The 19,177-nt window shown below is 40.9% G+C and overlaps 1 protein-coding gene across 2 annotated transcripts in view; it reads left to right on the forward strand.

The window, feature by feature from the left end:
* The first annotated feature begins 1,816 nt into the window (after positions 1 to 1,816).
* The window catches only part of lrch4 (leucine-rich repeats and calponin homology (CH) domain containing 4), a 58,035-nt gene continuing 40,674 nt past the window's right edge, over positions 1,817 to 19,177 (forward strand). Inside the window, exon 1 of one of the 2 annotated variants that reach the window (XM_073474764.1) lies at positions 1,817 to 2,222. In XM_073474764.1, coding sequence (XP_073330865.1) covers positions 2,051 to 2,222 — 172 coding nt within the window. In that variant the 5' untranslated portion in view covers positions 1,817 to 2,050. The remainder of the gene's footprint in view (positions 2,223 to 19,177) is intronic. The other variant, XM_073474762.1, reaches the window with a different exon arrangement.

Here is a 19,177-nt window from a genome sequence, read left to right on the forward strand (position 1 = left end):
CTCCCTACACTAGTCCATAAGAAAAAAACTGAAAACAGCAGACCAAGCAATATCACAACATCCCCATGGGTGGGGGAGGTATTATGCTTTCATTATAATCTCATAGAAATACAGTGGGCAGAATGAGTTAACCAGTGACTGTTAATGGATTTTGCAAGTGCATGAAGTGAAAGTTACCCCCACACACCCAACACACAAACACACACACACACTAGCCCTGGTCGCAGCTGGGCGACTAGTCCGACAGGACTTTGACAGATGGTCCAATGGGACGCTGGAGAGGGAGGGAGGGAGGACACAAGAGCTAAAGAGAAGGATGGATGCAGGATAAGGGGGGGGGGCATGCTAATGGATGCGGAAGTGTGTATGTGTGTGTGTGTGTATGTGTGTGTGTGTGTGTGTAGTAGGGGAGTCATCTGTTCCTGAAAGAATGGAAGAATAAGAATAAGGGTTATAAACCTCACGGGCGACAAGGAGGGAGCATGCAGCCCTGCTGACTGGGCATTTGCACTTCTATGGATGTTGAGACACGTGTGTGTATCCAAACACACAAGCACACAGGAACACACCAGTGTAGTACTTGTGTAGTACTAGTGTGGAACAGCATGCTGTATTTTGGGTAGTTTATCTTGCAGTTATTATTACTATAATGAAGAATAAACATCAACAACAATTAAACAAATTAAATGAACATGACATGATAAATGGGATATTGATTGGATCACCTGGCTCCTCATTAAGCACACAGCTTTAAGATTGGTTACTGATTTAATTATGTCACAAAGAAACGTGTCTGTAATACTTATTCTGATTGGTCCATATCATCATCAGTTTAACATTGTTTCTGCCGATTGTCAAGCTACATTCAATAAGCAGACGCCCCGCCCCCAAGAGTGTCAATCACAAATACTCGCGTTGTGACCACGCCCATTCCTCCTCGCTCCCTCCTCGCGCTGGCTGCACCCTTCCGAAACCTCCCCGTGAAAGCCAGGTAGAACGAAAAGTTGTTTCGGTCGACTTCCGGTTGCAACTATCAAAATAAATTTCAAATTAAGCCACAGATTGCTCCGAGAAGAAACTAGGCTACTGCTCACACAGTATATATACATTCTGGGAGGATTATGTGTTCTTGAAAATACATATTCTCTGTTTTCACAAAGCTACTTCCGGCAAACATGTGAGTGTCTTTCTAAAATATAAACCTATCACAACGAAACAGGACTGATACCTTTCTCCCTTGTCAGTACATCCACTCATACGTTGATCCTACGGCTACTTTGCTCCATTGGACGTTGTTGTTGTCATGTAAAGGATCATCTACACCAGGGGTAGCCAACATGGTGCCCGCAAGCTCCTGGTATCCTGCTGTGAGCATATGAGTCGCCCGCAGGGCACCTTAAACCTAGACTGTCTCCTAAAACATGTAGCCTATTAAAGACATAATATTCATCATTTAACGGTAAACTGAGCAAACATGTAGCCCTCCATATTACTCCATATCACTGAGGTAGCTCACAGTCTCCAAAAGGTTGGTGACCCATGATCGACACTATGTGGATTTGCATGTTTTGGTCCATCAAAGGAAAAGTTACCGTTTTTTATGGCCTTTCCTCAACATTCACCAAACCCATATGACCACATGGTTGTTGTTATTCAGAGTGTCCGCTGTGTACAAACCTTTAATGCTAAAGTAAACTTTATTTATCTGCTCTGCCTGAAAGTGAGACCTTTAAGTTTAGGTGCTTTTATTTTGAAGGAAATGTACACGCTTCCGGTAATCTTGTTGCGAAATGTGCCAGCTTGATGCAACTTCCTGAAAGATTGACAGCTTGTGCCGCTCTCCTTTAGTAGTGGAAACGATAGCTCCCGTTGTGTGAGGGACGCAATCACAACTCCCGCTGTCAGCTGTCTTTCCGCGGATTTATTTCCATACTTTGAAAGAAGTTTTCAAGACGGGCACACAGTCTGGAGTTTGGAGGAATCTACCGGGGTATGAAAGTGGAGCGGACGCCTCAAACAAAGTAAAAGAGGAGGTAGACCTGTACGTTTGATGGCTGCTGGGGATGGAGCCCAGCTGCCGGCCACAGTAGCGGCCAGCCGGAGCGTGGAGAAGGCGCTCGAGGAGGCTGCCGCGAGCGGGGCTCTTAACTTGTCCAACCGAAAACTGAAGGAGTTTCCTCGGAGCGCCAAGAACTACGACCTGTCCGACATTACACATGCAGGTCGGTTTGCTTTTTCACAGTTTTTGTGCTTTAACTTACAAAGCAGCACGGGCAAGCTAGCTGTTATCACGAGAACCGCCTATTGTTTTATCGCCACCTGCTTCTTTCTTCTAACGGGGGAAGGCACATCTTTCCGCTGCCCCGACACGCTTCACAAGACTCCCTCAAATAACTCCGCAGTTTGTGCTCCCGATGACTGTCACAACCGTATCTCTCCTAAAAAAATATCAAATTAGACTTGTTTCAGATCAGCAGGACTTACCTCTGACTTCGGCTGATGTATACTCCACCAAACTGCGGTTGTACATTTTTAAAACAGCCTCATAGTCGTCCACCAAACTGCAGTGTGAGCTCAGTGTTAGCATGCAGCGTGCTCAAGAATCTTGTGTTTTTGAAAATAAAGTTCCTGCTAGGTGGACTAGCTATAAGACAGCCTAAGCTTATTGTATGGGCTATTCGCCAGTGTCTTTAAGAGAAGCCATTTGAAGTCGTAGCTTTTTCAAAGAAGCTTGACGTTTTGTTCTCTTAAAGTGGACTTGAAGAAAAAAAAAAAGAATACGTCAGACAGGCGAGTTCCTCTTCCTCAATACATCCTCTTATAAGCGGCTGACAACCTTCTACATTGTCACTTCCCTTGTGTGCTCGACTTAGAGTCGTTTTACTAAACGTTGGAGCTTCATTCACTGGGTTTTGTTCTTAGCTTCACTGCTTTGGCTTTAGTGTGCTTTGCAGTGGTTTTGGTAGTCTTGAGTTTTTTCACTTTTTGAGTGATGAGTGTAACAATATGGCAACCCTTTACTCACAAACCTCCTGGACTCTCTCTGAATGTGTGTCACTTGATCTCATATGAGCTTAGTTGCACCAGACATTGTAGAAGTGCCGCTGATGACAGAGAGTAAAACTTAACGTTGAGTAGGTGTGGTTGACGCTGTGGATTAAAGGGAACTACCTTGGCCTCGCCTTGCTGAAAAGAGGATTACCCCATCCAGGTTGCTGAAATCAATCTGGCTACGCAGCAACTTAAAGCAACACCCCCTATCCTCTGCTGCTGCTTTCTGTGCTTTGGCAATTATGACCATCTGCTCATAACAACCCAGGTCTAGGCCCTGTGGGATGAGTTGGCCTTGAACACACATAAACACACACACACAGGCACCTGCCACTGGAGCAACCCAACCCTAATGACTATGGAAGTGATGAATGTATCCCATACCTACAGTAATGTCACTTGATTAGGATGTGTTTATCCAAGCGCAGGTTCTTGGTTAAACAAATCATCCAGCTTGGCTAGTTAGTAAAGGATCAGCTGTCAAAGTTAAGTTTAAAGGGGCAGTCCACTGATTATACATTTCAATGTACAGTATTTAGTCACTCTGTTGAGTCTGACAAAATAAACCTGATGATGTCATGGTGATATCATCGGAGTTCTCATTGTTGGCCTGGAGACTAAACAGAAAACCTGTGTTAGACACTGGTGGCATTATTAGATCAATTCCTTAGAGAACAATACAATATGTGTCTATCATAAAGTGTGGCACGATGCGATTTTAATTTGATTTATTTCAGGGGTCTGCGATCTATATAAGACAATATCATCTGCCCTTTTAACACAATCAGTCACAGCAGAGGCTGCCACCTCTTTCTTTTTGCGTTTGGCCTTAAAAACGCAACACATAAATAATTGTAACCATGAATTAGCTTAGCAGCTAGTGGACTTTGACTCTACTCTTAGCTTAACATTACATGTATTATTTATAGTTTTTCTTTACTCACCATCATTAGTTTAAGTCACTGCGACCTCTATGAAAAGATATGCAAAGCTGTAGACGGTGAATTGGCTAAAAACACAGACCCTTGCACTCACCATGGATAGTTGAAATGAATGAAATGAAAGTACAGGAATAGATAGATAACTGATATAGCACTTAACATCCTGAATATAGGGTATTATGTTTACTTAAAATAGGCTGAGCATTAGCTATTTTTTAATTTATGTTTTCTCTCAGATTATATATGGGCTACCAGCTGTGAGCTGTGTAATTATTTTTCCTTTTATTATACCAGTAGTCAAGGCCAAGAGGCACTTTTCACATTTGAAAATGTTTTTATTTTTATATAAGTTTATATATTTGACATTATACAATACAACATAAATGTAAAACACTTTTTGTTTTAGCTAATAAGCAAAATGAAGAGAATTTTGTATAGTACTGTTTTAGCTTTCTTTTTTTCCCTCACTCAAAAAATGCATACTGAATCGAAACCGTGATCCAAAAACCAAGGTACATACCGAACCATGGGCTAACTGCACCGTTGCATTGCTAGCACTCATGATATCACACTGCAGAAGCTGGGTAGAGCCACGCAGTGTAGACTTGAGAGCCAAACATGTTGTCACTGGTGTGGGCGTCAGCAGGTGGCAAGTAGGGATAAGTTAGAGCCCTGCATTGTTAAGTTGAAATAGACCTTTGGCACAGTTGACATTTTGTTTTGTCAAACACAGGTACCACTAGAGCTGTGCGATATTACGATATATATCGTAGTGCGATATAAAAATGTCTACCATAGGATATAACCCTCTGTTGTTTATATCGTAATTTTAACGTGTAGGCTACTTGTTTAGCACTGTTGCTACACTAACTAATTTGTTGTGACAGTCCTTCAAAAAGTCACAAATAAAAGGAGAAAGTGCCATTCATTTGCCTTTCATTCACATGGTTATCAAAAATAGTGCTGAGATGTGATTGATTTGAATATATATGTATAATTCTAAGAAAAAATACTAAATCGGGATATATATATATATATATATATATATCGTTATCGGGATATAAAATTAGCTATATCAAGATATAAACTTTTGTCCATATCGCACAGCACTAGGTACCACTAATATTAACCAATAATGGCTGCATTCCATACAGGTGTGCCAGCATTAGGGCGATGGTGGCGTTCATACTGGCACTTAATGTTCTACTTCAATGGAACGGAGCCATCATTAACCTTATCAGTTCCACCTGTGATTTTTCCCCAGGCTGGTAGAGATGAATCAACATATTGACATGTCATAAGAGGAACAGCACAGAAGTTCATTTTCTTTTCAAAATAAAAGCCTGAATATGCTATATAACAGCTGTTTGATATTTGATATTTGATATTGCGAAAAATGTTGTATATAACGGCGGACATCTCGATATTCAATAATATCTGGCCCAAGCGTATGTAGGTATTAGTATTAAAACATTTCAAACAATACCCAGAGCTAGAGTTTTCTCTCATGTTAGGTAAACATGTCTGCTGTCAGGACATGTGATAAGTTCCAGAGGGATGTCAGGAAATATCATCAATACATTTCCAAATGGGATGTGTTCATCAATGTTTCAATCTGCATTGGCTTCACCTTCACATTGAACAAGGCAGCTGCTGACATAACTCGTCATTCCTAGTGGCTCATGGTGACTCATTTGTTATTCATTTGCTTTAATTCTAGGGTCATGCTCTCTATAGGCACAATTGTAGACATTTAGTCTTGAATACATGTTTGTGTAGACGATCTTTGTGGTAATGTCTAGGATTTGAGTAATGAGGTTCTCTCAGTTTCACTGAGATACCTGGTAGTTATGCCTACTCACACAGACATTATTTCACCTGTGAAATACAGCAGACCTGGCAGAGAGTCCTGCCCCTGCATGTCCTGTTTCTCTGTGTGTGTGTGTGTGGTGACAGTCCTTGCTGATTCACCAAGCTGTCATGATGGTTGTCAGGTATGGTAGATCTAAACTAATCCGCATGTTAAGTGAAGGAGGGAAGGTATCAAAGGGGATCAAACCAAGAGAACATTAGCATTCACTATAGTTTTTGTTAAAATGATAGATGTGTGGTCTGTGGTATGTTTCATCCTCTTACAACTCACCAGCCAGACATAAATCAGTGTTTAATGAAGAGCTTCACATATATAGCGTTGTTAGATGGTTTGCTTTTACATTGGTAGATTCTGTAGTTGCAGTTCCCTGAAGCCCAAGGAGAAATCTCCAACTCTGATGTTCTGTCTGACAAACTGTACAGAACCCATCGGTCTGACATTTGAGGAGTGTTAATAAGGCAGGGCTCCAGGGTGCGACTATTTTGGTCACAGATGCTCCCAAAAATCTGTCAAGTGCCACAAAACATTTTCAGTGGTTGCACTGGTGCACCTGATATTTAGCAGGCTTGATGTTTTTAAAAATATTTTTGTTACTGAAAGTTCTTGTTGTGTGAGCTTTAAATGAATAAAACATTTATCCGCACCTTTAATCATGTTAACAGCTATTCACGTAGTATTTTTAAGTATTTCATTTACTGGATTAGCCAAAAACAGACATTCTTCAGTTCAGTTTATTAGCAGATTTTCCAGAAAATGAACTAAATTAAGATATATATCAACTGATATTGCATTATTAAGTACACACAGTATACCACAGTAGAGGATTTTATCTATATTACCTGCTCCTAATGCCTTTGATTCTAATATACCATTGTTGTTGCCACATTTGCACATCCTGTAGACAAAGAGCAACATGAGCAATCCCTTTGAAGTCATTCTTCTGGCCACCTGACCAGTGTTAAAGTCCTCTATTCCCACCTTGTACTGCCCTGTTTTGGTCTCCACCAACTCTGAAGACAAGTATCTGACTCTATAGCTACTAAATGTTCCACTTTTTCCAGAAGTCACTTGTTTCTGTTGCCTCTCTGGTGTGTGGTGCCGGACAGGTATACAGACGGCCTCTGAGCTTGATTGCTGATATTGGACGTCCATGGGAAGGGTTAGTGATGATGTTGACGCTCTGTATCATCTATGTGCAGGCTGGAGAACTCAAACACTAAGCTGAAAGTTGTGTAGAGCTGAGGTACTGGTTGGTTAATTCTTTGTGAGACTGATTCTACTATTGTGGGACTGGACAATAAACTAAATTCATCAAAATATCAATATTATTATTCCCTCACAAAAACTTAAACTTTGAACTGAGAGTAGCAACAATAACCACTGTCAGTTGACTAGAAGTTGAACGAGTCAGTCATCCCAAAGCCCACTCCAGATATAAATAATATTGAACTGGTCATTCAGTCAACAGTTAGGATTCATATTTTAGTTTCAGCTAAGCATTTTCACAATTAAAGATGCAGCCTATCTAATCGAGAGTGACTTGTGTGTTTAGAAGATGTTGTCATAGAAAGAGATGATCATAGTGGTTGAACTGGGATAAGACTGGGCTGTGTAGGCCCAGCAGTGTTTATGATAACATCAGCCCCCCTTCTTCCCCACTGGAGCAGCTTCCCTCAGGAAGGTCAAAGGTTCACACACACACACACACACACACACACACACACACACACACACACACACACACACACACACACACACACACACACACACAAAGAAGGAGACTTGGCTTGCCTCCCCCAGAGTGTTTCCCGGTAGCTCAGAGCGGTTGAGCAGAACAAAGCCCAGCCATTGTATGTTGTGTGCACCTTGTGGACCCACAAGTCTGTGTGTTGTTGCAGAGTGAATATACACAGGCCACCCTCGGGTAAATGCTTTTCTAATTAGGCTTTACCTAGTATGGGTTTAGAAATGATAATATTTGTTTTCAGTGCCTCTATTCTGCTTTTTTAAATATGATCACTTTAAAGTCAAATATGAATGAATAACAAGGGAAAGTGTGAATTTTTTGTTCTGTGTCCTACCTTAGTGTGAAAAATAAAATGAAGATTTTATAATATATGAGGTTAGGCTGCAACTAATGATTATTTTCATTATCGATTAAACTGCTGATTATGTTAACGATTAATTGATCTTTTCTGTCCATCAACTTGACAGTTGTGCGATTTCAAGGGTTTTCAGGTATTTTCCTAGTATTATCACATTAGTCCTACGTATCAGAGATTTCAGAATAATCCCTAGTTTCCCAATCGTAATTACTTGGATGTTGACATGAACACCATTTACAAGTTGAAAATTGGTAATAACAATGAATCTGATATGTCATGAACGAGGCATTAGGGGTATTATCTGGGGATCTCATGTGATTTGTAATAATGGCAGATGTGTCTGTAATTTTATTCCAGTCAGCTGTATTTGGAATCTGAAAGAGGCTGTTTTCCTATTTTCCTTGGTGATGAATGTGCAGATTTTCAGTAATTGTTTTGTCTATAAAAAGTCATAAAACGGTGAAATATGCCCTTTATTTCCCTTTGTTTCCCGAAGCCCAACATGATGTATTTACCTTGGAAAAGCATCATGTGAGAAACTGGATGTTGTGGGCATCTTTCCTTGTCAAATAATTGAAGCTTCTAATTGACTCTAATAGCTTATATACTTGATTGATTGGTTAAACTAGTCCGCTCTAAATCTGAAAATATATTCAACTGCAAATTACCCACAATAAAACATTTTCCAGTTTTCTGTGCTTTGTTCTCATGTTCTCAAAATAAGCAGGTCTACACTGTTTTTTTAAACGTGGGTACAGTACAGTAAAGTGCTTGTCAGATCATCTAAAAGATTTTAACTGTTATAATGATAGCTTAAAGCAGGAAAAAGCAGATGGACTGACCAGTTATGGCCATTGCAATTAACTGCTCACAATATTCTAACAACCATGCTTGCTGGCAAAACAGAGACAGCAGTTATTTTCAGTCTAATACCACACACCAGCCATCTTATCATGGTCACAATTTACATTTTTAAAGCTGTCTTACATAAAGTTACTTTCAGGCAAGTATAAATTATTGTAATCAAAATGGTTACGTACATCCCTGTATGACTGCTGCACAACGATCGGTCCAGCTAATAACGATATTTTCTAAAATATCTTATCCGTGCCAATTAATCCTATTTATTGGTTGATCTCTATCATCTTAAAGTATCTGAAACCCACTTTCTGATGGCAGAACTTGGGATGGCTCTGTGTGGCCTTACTGAATAGGTAGAAACACAACCTTCATTTGCCTCGGATGACATGTTATACAGCGTAGTTTCTATGAGGCATGCTGAGGCTGTCAAGAACTGGTGTATATAAAGCCCATTTCAGTGTTCTGTAAATGTGCCCCATTGCCTTTCATTAAAACAGTGAGCCACAGAGCATTGTGAGAGAAGTATACAGAAAATAACACAGAAGAGAGCCAGCGGGCCTGCAAGTAATACAAGCAGAGATTGGGTTAAAAAGCAATAAAAGAAGCATCCTTTTGCTTGTATTCAGTAACATTTTGCTGGTGCATTGCATCTTGTATTTGCTGCTAGATGAAAACTGCATTTGAACTTAAGCATTGTGCTCATGCACAGCACGTCCACACTGTCTCCTCCCGATGGATTTGAAATGTTTCTGTTTTTAATTTAGACCCAATGTAGAAAATAACGACCACAAATTACAGATACTCAATATTAAAGGAATCTTAATAGGATTGGGACATCCTTCTCAGTAATAAAGTATTTATTGAGTCCTTACTTTATTAAAAAAGGAATGTTGGGACCAACAAAGGCTCATGTAGTGCAATTTTAATTTGTTCCGAAGCAGAAGCAACGGAAATGTTGTTGCATGGGCACAAAGTTAATAAATTGACCTCCAGTCTCATATGACCTCTGGGGATGTGAGAGACAAGAGCCTGTTGTTGAGAGTAGGAGGGGAGCAGGCCAGCTAGCACACACTCCATACCATGACTGAGAAGGCCAGTAGCTGACTTAGAGAAATAATGAATGAGGGAAGGAGGCATGTGTGTGTCCGTGTGTCTGTATCTGTGTGTCTTTACCTGTTCGTCTGTATGATCTTGGCCTCATCAGATATCTAACCCCTTCTCCTTTTCCACATTTTGCTATTTCATGGATTTAATTTAGATTAAGGCTGAATTATTTTCCTTTAGTGTGACACACCCAGGGGTTCCTGAGTATGTTTTTGTTGTTTAGGTTGAGCAGTTTTAAGGCTATGACAGTAGTTGTGTCGTCATTATCCTAACAGTAAAACCCAGTGTCTGTTTATGTCCTCCTGTTGCTTTTCAGGCTTACATACCTAGAGAAAGTCAAGCAGTTGCCTTAGCTGAGTCTGTGCAGGGACTCAACCAGTATAGGCTTAAAGGTGGCTCTGAAATGTTTGTAGTTTTCTCCTTTGTGATCACGACAGCCGTGGGTTAGCTTGGATTCACAACAGTTACACTGAGTTCAATCATTAACCAGTCTCATGGCAAAAGAATCCTGGCTCCAGTTTTGTAAGTTGGTGCTGAGACTAGAGTTTATTATGGTGCAAAGAAACCAGAACATGGTGGCAAATACAGCTTGGACAGCTTTGACAACTCTTAGAATGGCTGCACAGCATGGACAAGGCTGTCATCCCAGAACCTCATTACCAGGGCATCTGCATGAGATGATGGCAGATAACTATTAGCTAGCAAATGCTATTTCCTCTTTCCTACCATTTTGTGACTTAATAAGGTTGTGGTAAGTTATAGTAGTTATTATGAACCAAAATTGCGGCGACTATTTTCCTCTAACATCACGCTCAGGGTGGGGAGCTCTAGCATCATGCTGCGGTCATATGAATGTAGGAAATGTGAGAAATTATCATTTCACCGCTTCCTTATTGATCAGCAACTGAAGATGATGTACAGTGAAAATCATCCAGACGCAGCTCCAGACACAGAAATTCACAGAGGTGGGTGCCATGCGTTGGCGCCTATTTTGATTTGCGTTACTCGTGACGCAAATATTTTCTTCACTTTTGGTCTAAACGCATGGTTAGTCTTGTTTTCTGTCTTCCTGTCCTGAAATGTTTTAGTAATTTGTAATGTTTTGAAACCAAGTAAATCAGACTTCCTTCGCAACAGTGTGTTGAAGCAAATTAATGTTGGCATTACTTTATGTTATCCAAGCTCCAGACATAATCTTTCATTGCTTTTTGAATTTAATTATTTAATTTTAGTTGAGTCTGTCCAGTTTACACTAGATTTTGTGGTTACCTCTGCTGTGGGCGAGTTCAACCACAGTCCAGTTCTGTAGAAATCGGACATTGCTTGAGCAAGCCTACTTGTTATGTGGAGTGGGCAGAGACATAACAAGGCTGATGTGATTGGCTCCGGTGTTTTGAATTCACTGTGATGACAAACTGTTATGAAGAGTGATCCAGTAAAGCGCAGTACTCCACCCCCTTAAACAAATGGCCTGGTTTTAAGCATGTTGCTGAAAAGCTCTGTGGCTAAGCTGCTAGAAACTACAAAACTACAATGTCCGGTTGGTTTATGGTCGGGTTAGGCAGGCCCTGATTTCATCTGTGTGTGTGTGTGTGTGTGTGTGTGTGTGTGTGTGTGTGTGTGTGTGTGTGTGTGTGTGTGTGCATGCGCACGTGCAGTTTAAGCCCAACATATGTCTGTAGCCCTCTCTGTCAGTTGTTTACATCTGTTCTGTGTCATTTAATGAGACTGTAGCGTGCATGCATGTTGGTGCGGTGTGTGAGAGTGTGTTCACCCCCCTCGTGTTTTATTTCCTCTGTGCTGCGGATGTGGGCTGCCTGTTCACTCAGTCTTCACTTCTGCTTTGTCTGTCTTCTTCTGAGTCTACACTGCTTCGCCTCTGATTGCTCCACACCTTCTGTCAGCCAACATGTTTCCATCCAACCGTCAGGGTACTTCTGAAAGGACTTTTATTGTAAATGTCACAAAGAAGATATTCATGGGGAAACTGGAAGGACTCTTTCATGAATTGATAGATACTGGACAAGTTGTTGGCGTCAGCTAATGAATGGCATGACTTATTTTAGCACAGAGCAGCGTGCACATCTTCATGCATTATTGCATTAACAGAGACCAGAAGTCAGTTACTCATGCTTTACAGTAATTTACAGACAGTATTTTTAGTTTCATGTCGCAACGTTTCTCCCTCTCCCTGTCCTCTGTCTGAAACCTTCTGCTGCGTTTTCTCTCTCAGAGCACAGCAGCTGGTGGGGAGGGGGAATCCCTCCTCAGTCCCATGGGAGGTAACCAGAGTATAGGCAGAGACAGACAGGGAGGCAGTAGGACAACACTACCAGTCTGCCAACAAACATATACTATGCCTAACATAGATGCATAGTCTGGTCTGCAGTCTGATGTGTGTATATGTGTGTAGGAGGGAGCATGGGCCACAATTCCTCCATGGTTGCCATAGCCATTGTTCATTAGGCACTGAGTGATGAGGTGGATCCCATGTTGTCAGGCAACTGGATGTCGGCAGCATTTAGCTGCTTAAAGGTGTGAAGACTCTCTAGTGTACAAGAGACAGCCAAACAGGAAAAGCAGTGATCTGTATTTTGTTACTCCGTTTGAAGGACTGGTGGGAACTTGCACAAGTTGCATCATATTTGACACTTGAGAGTGAGATTGCATTTTCACAAGTTAACTTCTTAATAGGGAAGTCATTTTTTCCAGACTTGGTTGGTTGTTGTTGTTCTATATTGAACTGTGTTCAGTTTTAAAAAAATGTTTTCCAACTGGTGTTAGCTCCTCCTGTCCTTCTCTATTATGTCACAGTTTAATAAATCGGCTAACTTAAAGGATAAGTTCACCCAAAAATGAAATTTCATTATCTACTCAAATTTTGTAGTCCACAAGACATTTTTGGAGCTTCACAGCAAAACAGCGTTGAGGGATTGTCCTAAACAACTGAAGTAGGTAGGGAATGGGGAAAACATAAAACCATAAAATAACTCCCTACAGCTCTTCTTCCTTGAAGTTAGCCAGCTCGGTTGGCGGAGGTCTCTGGTGTCCACACTATATAGGCCCAACAATCCTGGTAATTTCCTAACCAGGAAGGCCAACTTTTTTGGCTGCGTGTCACACTGAGCAGCGTTCATAGAAATTAACGGGGCTCTGCCTCTCTGGCGCTGTATCTAGATTGCCCTTATTCCCCATGATTGGGAGACCCTGTTTAAAGAATAATACCAGCATTATTCTATGTATTCCTTACTGTCAACAAATCCCATGAAAAAAAGACCACAGCATATTGATCAAATTACAAATACATGGTTCCATTTAAACAAAGGCTCAGTAATTTGCTGGTCAGCTGTTCACTGTAGTTTTTATGGAAGAAGATATATCAGGCATACACACACAATACTTGTTAGTAGGATCAGTTAATTGTTATTTTGGCTCTTTTCAGTCATAAAACTATAGAATGTTGTTAGCCTTATCCTTTAACTATTTTTCAGGCAGGCTTTTGAAAGCAAAATAGCTAGTGGATCATTTGCTCTACCATTCTCCTGTGTCTCCCTTTGATCGCTCTACAATAACATTTCATCTATCTCATCAATCTCAAGGATAATGCAACTGGCACCTGTAAAGCTCGCACAGGGAACCCAACCAAATAATACACTCTTGGTTTAGACTTTTGATGATTCAAAGTGGACTGCCAGGATAGTAGAGTTGCAGGGGAACAGCTCACACCACACTGAAAGTCCTAGGCTGGAAGGATTTGAAAATAGGACATAATGGTTGCATGCAAGGGTCTCTACTTTGTTTATTTTCTCTATCTGTTGTGTTGTAGCCTCTGTCTCCTCCAGGCTCAACAGGCAGCCATTAGTTAATGGGCTTCAGTCCCATTCCTCCTGGCTTTGTGTTTGTCCCTCAACATAATGTAACACTATAAGAGTGTGTGTAAATAATCTAATGGTGTGGAGTGGACTGCTCGGTGAATAATGAAAGCCAAGGCCCTGTCTGTCTTATGTAACCCAGCAGATCCATTAACTCCCGCAGTGTGTGGTGTCCAGATGGCTGATTCACTGAGGGAATCGGAACACCATAGAGAGGGCAGGGGGCCATGGTGGGGTTGAGATGGCAAACTTTGTGTATGCATATACTAAGTATTGGATTACTGTGACATGATTATAGAGAGAAGCATGTTGCTGAAAGTTTTCATAAGGATATCAAATAAAGGAAGTCCAGAGACCATGTCTAATGAACTGAAAGACATGTATGACAGATTTATCCCATTTCAAGTTTTTTGCTCCTACCCCTGGCTTTTGTGTACCCATTGCCTCTCAGAACAGAGTTATAAGGGGTAGCGGTTGAAATCTCCACCTATGAAATGGGACAAATCTTCAAGACCCTCACACGTCATCAAGTTCTTGATGATTTCTATGTAAACAGACATTTCCAGCATGCTGTCTTCACCCTTCACCATTTCTTTAACTTTGGCAATCCTGGTATCATCACAATACCATTCACCATTTATCCGGTGGAGATAGAAAACCATGAATGCTCGCAATTTATTGTCAACTTGACACCTTCAATCGAGTCATCAATAAAACACTGCTTCATTACCTGGCAGCTAGCTATGCTATATAGGCTGACATTAACAACCTATGCTCCTACCCTGCCAGTCTGCACTGCTATAAGAGGAGCAGTACAACGTGCAGCAACTTCACTACTCGACTTAAAGTCCCAATCAGTGTTGATGGTAAATGTAGTTAATTGAGGCAATAAAAATCCTGTGGTTTCTTGAAAGAGAAGGTTGGGTTATTAGAGTTTTCCTGCCTGCACAGCCAGGATCTGTACCAGGATGCATTGCAACCACCTGATGCTCCACCCCCTAATACTTCGTAAACCTGCCCAGCACGTGAAGTTGGGCGTTTCAAATGGGGCTGTGTACTAAAAGGCATCTGAAAGAAGTTAGCTATATCATTGCCAATAAAGAGGAAGAAGAGAAAGCCGTCTTTGTGTTCCGTTCTTGACGTGCCCTCTCCAACTACTACACTTGTTCAGCTTTGGTCTCCTCATACTGACGACTAAGAAACTAAACTAATTTTCTAACTAATTTAATTAATTAATTACAGGCCTTGCTGGTCTTGTTTTTCTTCAGTTTATCTTTAGGATCCTGAAGAAGGTCTCTGGCTCACCTCTATGCAAACCAGAAGTGAACTTTCATGTAACGCACATGTGCTGCTTCAGGCTGGTTGTCGGTGACAGTATCCAACAAAAACTGCCCACGCCAAAATTCACTGCAGCAGAAATAATCCGTTTCTGTGGGCGTCAGTGTGCAATGTGTACAAACGCACCACCAGTCGCTGTCTTCTGTCGGCAGCTCTCGATAGTCACTGTTGACCATGTCCTCTCACACTAGATCAGTCGCGGCTCGGCCTCTCTCTGCTGGATTTCTTCAGTTGTTTACTCTTAAACGAATGAGTATCCTGCCTGAGTATCAGAGTCAGCCAAAACACTGTTAAAAGTCTCCCCCTCTATGATCTCCTCTGCCCTTATGATAAAATGACACTTTTGCTGTTGAACACATGGCTAATTTGCATACAAGCAGACAGGAAAGAAGTTTTGCATTTGAGTGCCAGCTGACACGCCCCCCATTTATGTATTTTTTTTTATCTATCATGCCCGCTGGATACCCAGAGGTGGAGACTATTAAATCCAAACTGAAATGGCCTGTAGTTCTTCATACGCCAGATTTAATGGCGGCCCCCAGCGTCAGAGAACACTGAGGGAGCTCACTAGTGTGTCCCCAAGCATGAACTAAATTCCAATTAAGGTTAACGTTGAAAATTGGCAAAGTTACCCTACGAGTTAAATCTTGAGCGTCATATAATATCAAGTGGGGTTACAGCACTGAAATGTGTCAAAATGTGGGACTGTCACGCACATATCAGCAATAACAATGTAACCTTAGTTAGTTAGCTAAGATCCGCAAACTAACAATTGTTTTATGTTTTTTGTAAAAAAGAAAAAAAAAGGACTATACTATATTGAAATTACATGTGCCTCTGAAAAACCTCTGTTTGGAGGTCCCGGAGCCCTAACACTTTGTCCTACCCATCTATCCCAACAAGAATCAGGACAGCCTGCCCCTAAAGGTAAATGTACAAAACTGAGGGCTATGGCTAGATGGTAGGGATAAGGGGTGTATTGGGATTGTGCCCAAGCATGTCATTGAGCAGTGATGTGTGTGGGAACTGTGATTAACCCATGACAGCAGCCTGGCTAAAATGGGTCAAATGAGACTTGAATGCATGTCCATAATCGTTTCCTCTTAAATGAATCTACTCGAGTTTGCTCAAAACTCTGCTGCCATACTACTAACAAACACCACAGGGCTCTCACACAGTACTCCAATTATAACTTTACACTATTAACATGGCAAAGCCATTAAACCAAACTATCAATCACAATATCTGAGGTCATCAAAGTGCCTCAAATCTAAAGGGGATAAAGCTTTTGTAAGATTGAACCCTAACATCTGGAATAGCTTGACAATGAATCATGATAGATTGATTCTGTTCATATTTTTGAATATGCTTCAAAGACTTTTGGGGTAGTTCGGCCTTTTGGTTTAATTTGTTTTAACTTCCTCCTTCTACTTTGTGTTCCTATCCTATCCTATTTTCCTGACCATCTTCAATCCAATGTAAGCATAAAAATAAAGCTGGACCATCATCCATTCAAGGCATTTTTTCTGTTTAGAAAGTCTTAAACTCTGCTCCAATAATTATATTCAATATAACTTTAGCTGATAATTTTTAAAAAACTTTTTTAACCTTATTTAACTATACTTGATTAATTTAAAATTCTGAATAGGTGCAGTATGTGTACATGCATGTGGGGGTGATTATATACGCTGACGTCTGTTTTACATCAGAAGGACATCTGGAAGGATAATTAATGCCATAGACTTCATATGCATCCCAGTATCCCTCTGATTCTTATAATAACCTTCAAACAACATCATTGGCTAACCTCACTGATCTGTAACTGAACATAACTGTAACCATTTCAGAGTTGTAGTTTTTAAAAAAATAATCCGTTGTTTTATTCTTAATCTAATCTGATGTCTAATACCAGCCTTCAGGTTTGATGGCCCATACTGTAATTGCGTAAATACTTACTGTCTTTTCTTTTCTGTGGTGTAACTCGTTTTGACACTCCTGCAGTGTGCAAGCCGTTGCCATGACGACAGGAACATTTTTACACTTGTACCGTCTGTTTAATTTGTTTTCCCGTTTAATCTGTTGCACTCAGTTTCACCTACAGACATGATCCATTTGTCTTCACTACATTTTAAAAACGGCTATATGTTGCTAACTGTTAGCCTACAGTTATACTAAAACTTATTCCATTTTATTTGGGGCCTGTTGCACTGCTTAAACGACCAGTAATTCTTGTCATTTTCATTTAGTCTCCATGTAAGTTGTTTTCTGTGTACATGTTTGGTGTTGTCAGGAGTCCTGAGTGTGGTCATATTTAATTCCCCTTTTGCATGAAGCTTTGAGCTTTGCATACGAGAGCCAGAGCAAACTCTGCAGTCTGTAGGAGGGAGAGTAGAGAGAGGAGGAGGTGGAGAGAAGTAAAACTGAAAGATGGAAGGGAAGGCGAATGGAGCTGGTGTAGGAGTCAGTGTAGGAGGAAAGAGCCAGGCCGAGGGGAGGGCAAGTGAATCAGGTCTGACTTGATTTCCCACAAACGATTCATCAGAAAAGAAGAGTTACTCCCCATTAGGAGTGGGCGATATGGGCAAAAAATAATATCTCGATATTTTGGGGGATTTTGGCGATAACGATAATCAGTCGATATCCTTTAAAATTCAAGAATATTTGTGTCCAGACCGATCCACTGAAAACGACTGAAAACGCTGTAGTTCATATTCCAGGCCTATAGGTGGCGCTTGAAATTCACCAAAAACGGAGAAGAAGAGACGGCGCGAGCACAAAAAGCTTGCGCGCTGTAAACAAACAGACAGTAGACGGAGAAACCGAACCCAACAAGAAGAAGACGAAAATGGCTAGTGCAAGGAAACCAGAATCATTTGTGTGGACCGATAATGAGGTCGAACTGATGCTGCGACTCACACTCGACTACAAGGCGAGTAAGTTGCAAGAAACACGAACACAAGCGCGTAGTCCGCCATTGTTGTTGTTGTTATGAGACGTCGCGGGATTCAGAGGTCGAAGGCAAGAGGTCGAGGGGTGGGGCGAATCCTGCCATGCTGTAGAGAGCGCTGCTGCACCCTGTATTAAGTGGATGTGAGGAGTTTATCGAGTACTTGATAATGGAAATTTGCACATCGTCAAAAAAAAAAATGACGATATTATCGCCAACGATATATATCGCCCATCCCTACTCCCCATCATCTGTTGTTGAGTAGAAATGAGTCTCATGAAATGCCTAACAACACCACTTGACACCCTTGTTCTGTTCTGTAGCCTGTTTTATCCTGAACTACAATCCAGGTATGGGGGAAACCTGAGGCAATGCAAACAAAGGTGTCCAAGATAAAACAATAACTCGAACAACATAGCTGGACTATAGCTGGCCTAAAGCTTTTAAAGGAACATGTCTGTATTTTGGAAAATTAGTGTGTTTGCCATTAAAACCCCATTCAACCAGTCTTGGATTCAGTTAACTTAGCTGAGCACAAAGACTGGAAGGAGGTGGAATCTGCTAATGTAGCACCATGAAAACTGAAGGAAATGCCTTCGTACAAGTCCCAAACTTATTATTTATCTTATTTACTTGTAATATCTTGTTATCCAGCTAAATTAAACAGCTGTTGAACTATTGCAAGGTGATTTTTCTGTGCTCTTAGTGGTAAGTGCTGAGTTCAGATGTCGAGCCACGTAAGGTACTGGCTTGTTTAATTAGCAGTGTGTATTTCTTGTCGTCAGTCAGTGAATTCAGACAAAAAGAGCTAGGAAGTGAACTTTGACTTAAGAATTTTTTTTTTCACAGATGCAGAATATTTATTCAAGTTCATGAATGAATCTATGTTCAGATCAAATTTATATTTAACAAAATATCAGACCCTCATTTGAATGTTAAAAGTGTAATTTGTAAGGCATGGTCAGAATTTGAAAGTAGCTCCAAAACAATAGGTGGCAGCATAACTGCTAAACTGTTGCCCACTATACTCCTTGGCTGTAGCAACTAGCTGTTGTTAGCAAGTAGCTCAGGTAGCCATGGAGCTA

This window comes from Pagrus major, chromosome 10 (genome assembly GCF_040436345.1).
Source record: "Pagrus major chromosome 10, Pma_NU_1.0".
Taxonomy (NCBI): Eukaryota; Metazoa; Chordata; class Actinopteri; order Spariformes; family Sparidae; genus Pagrus; species Pagrus major.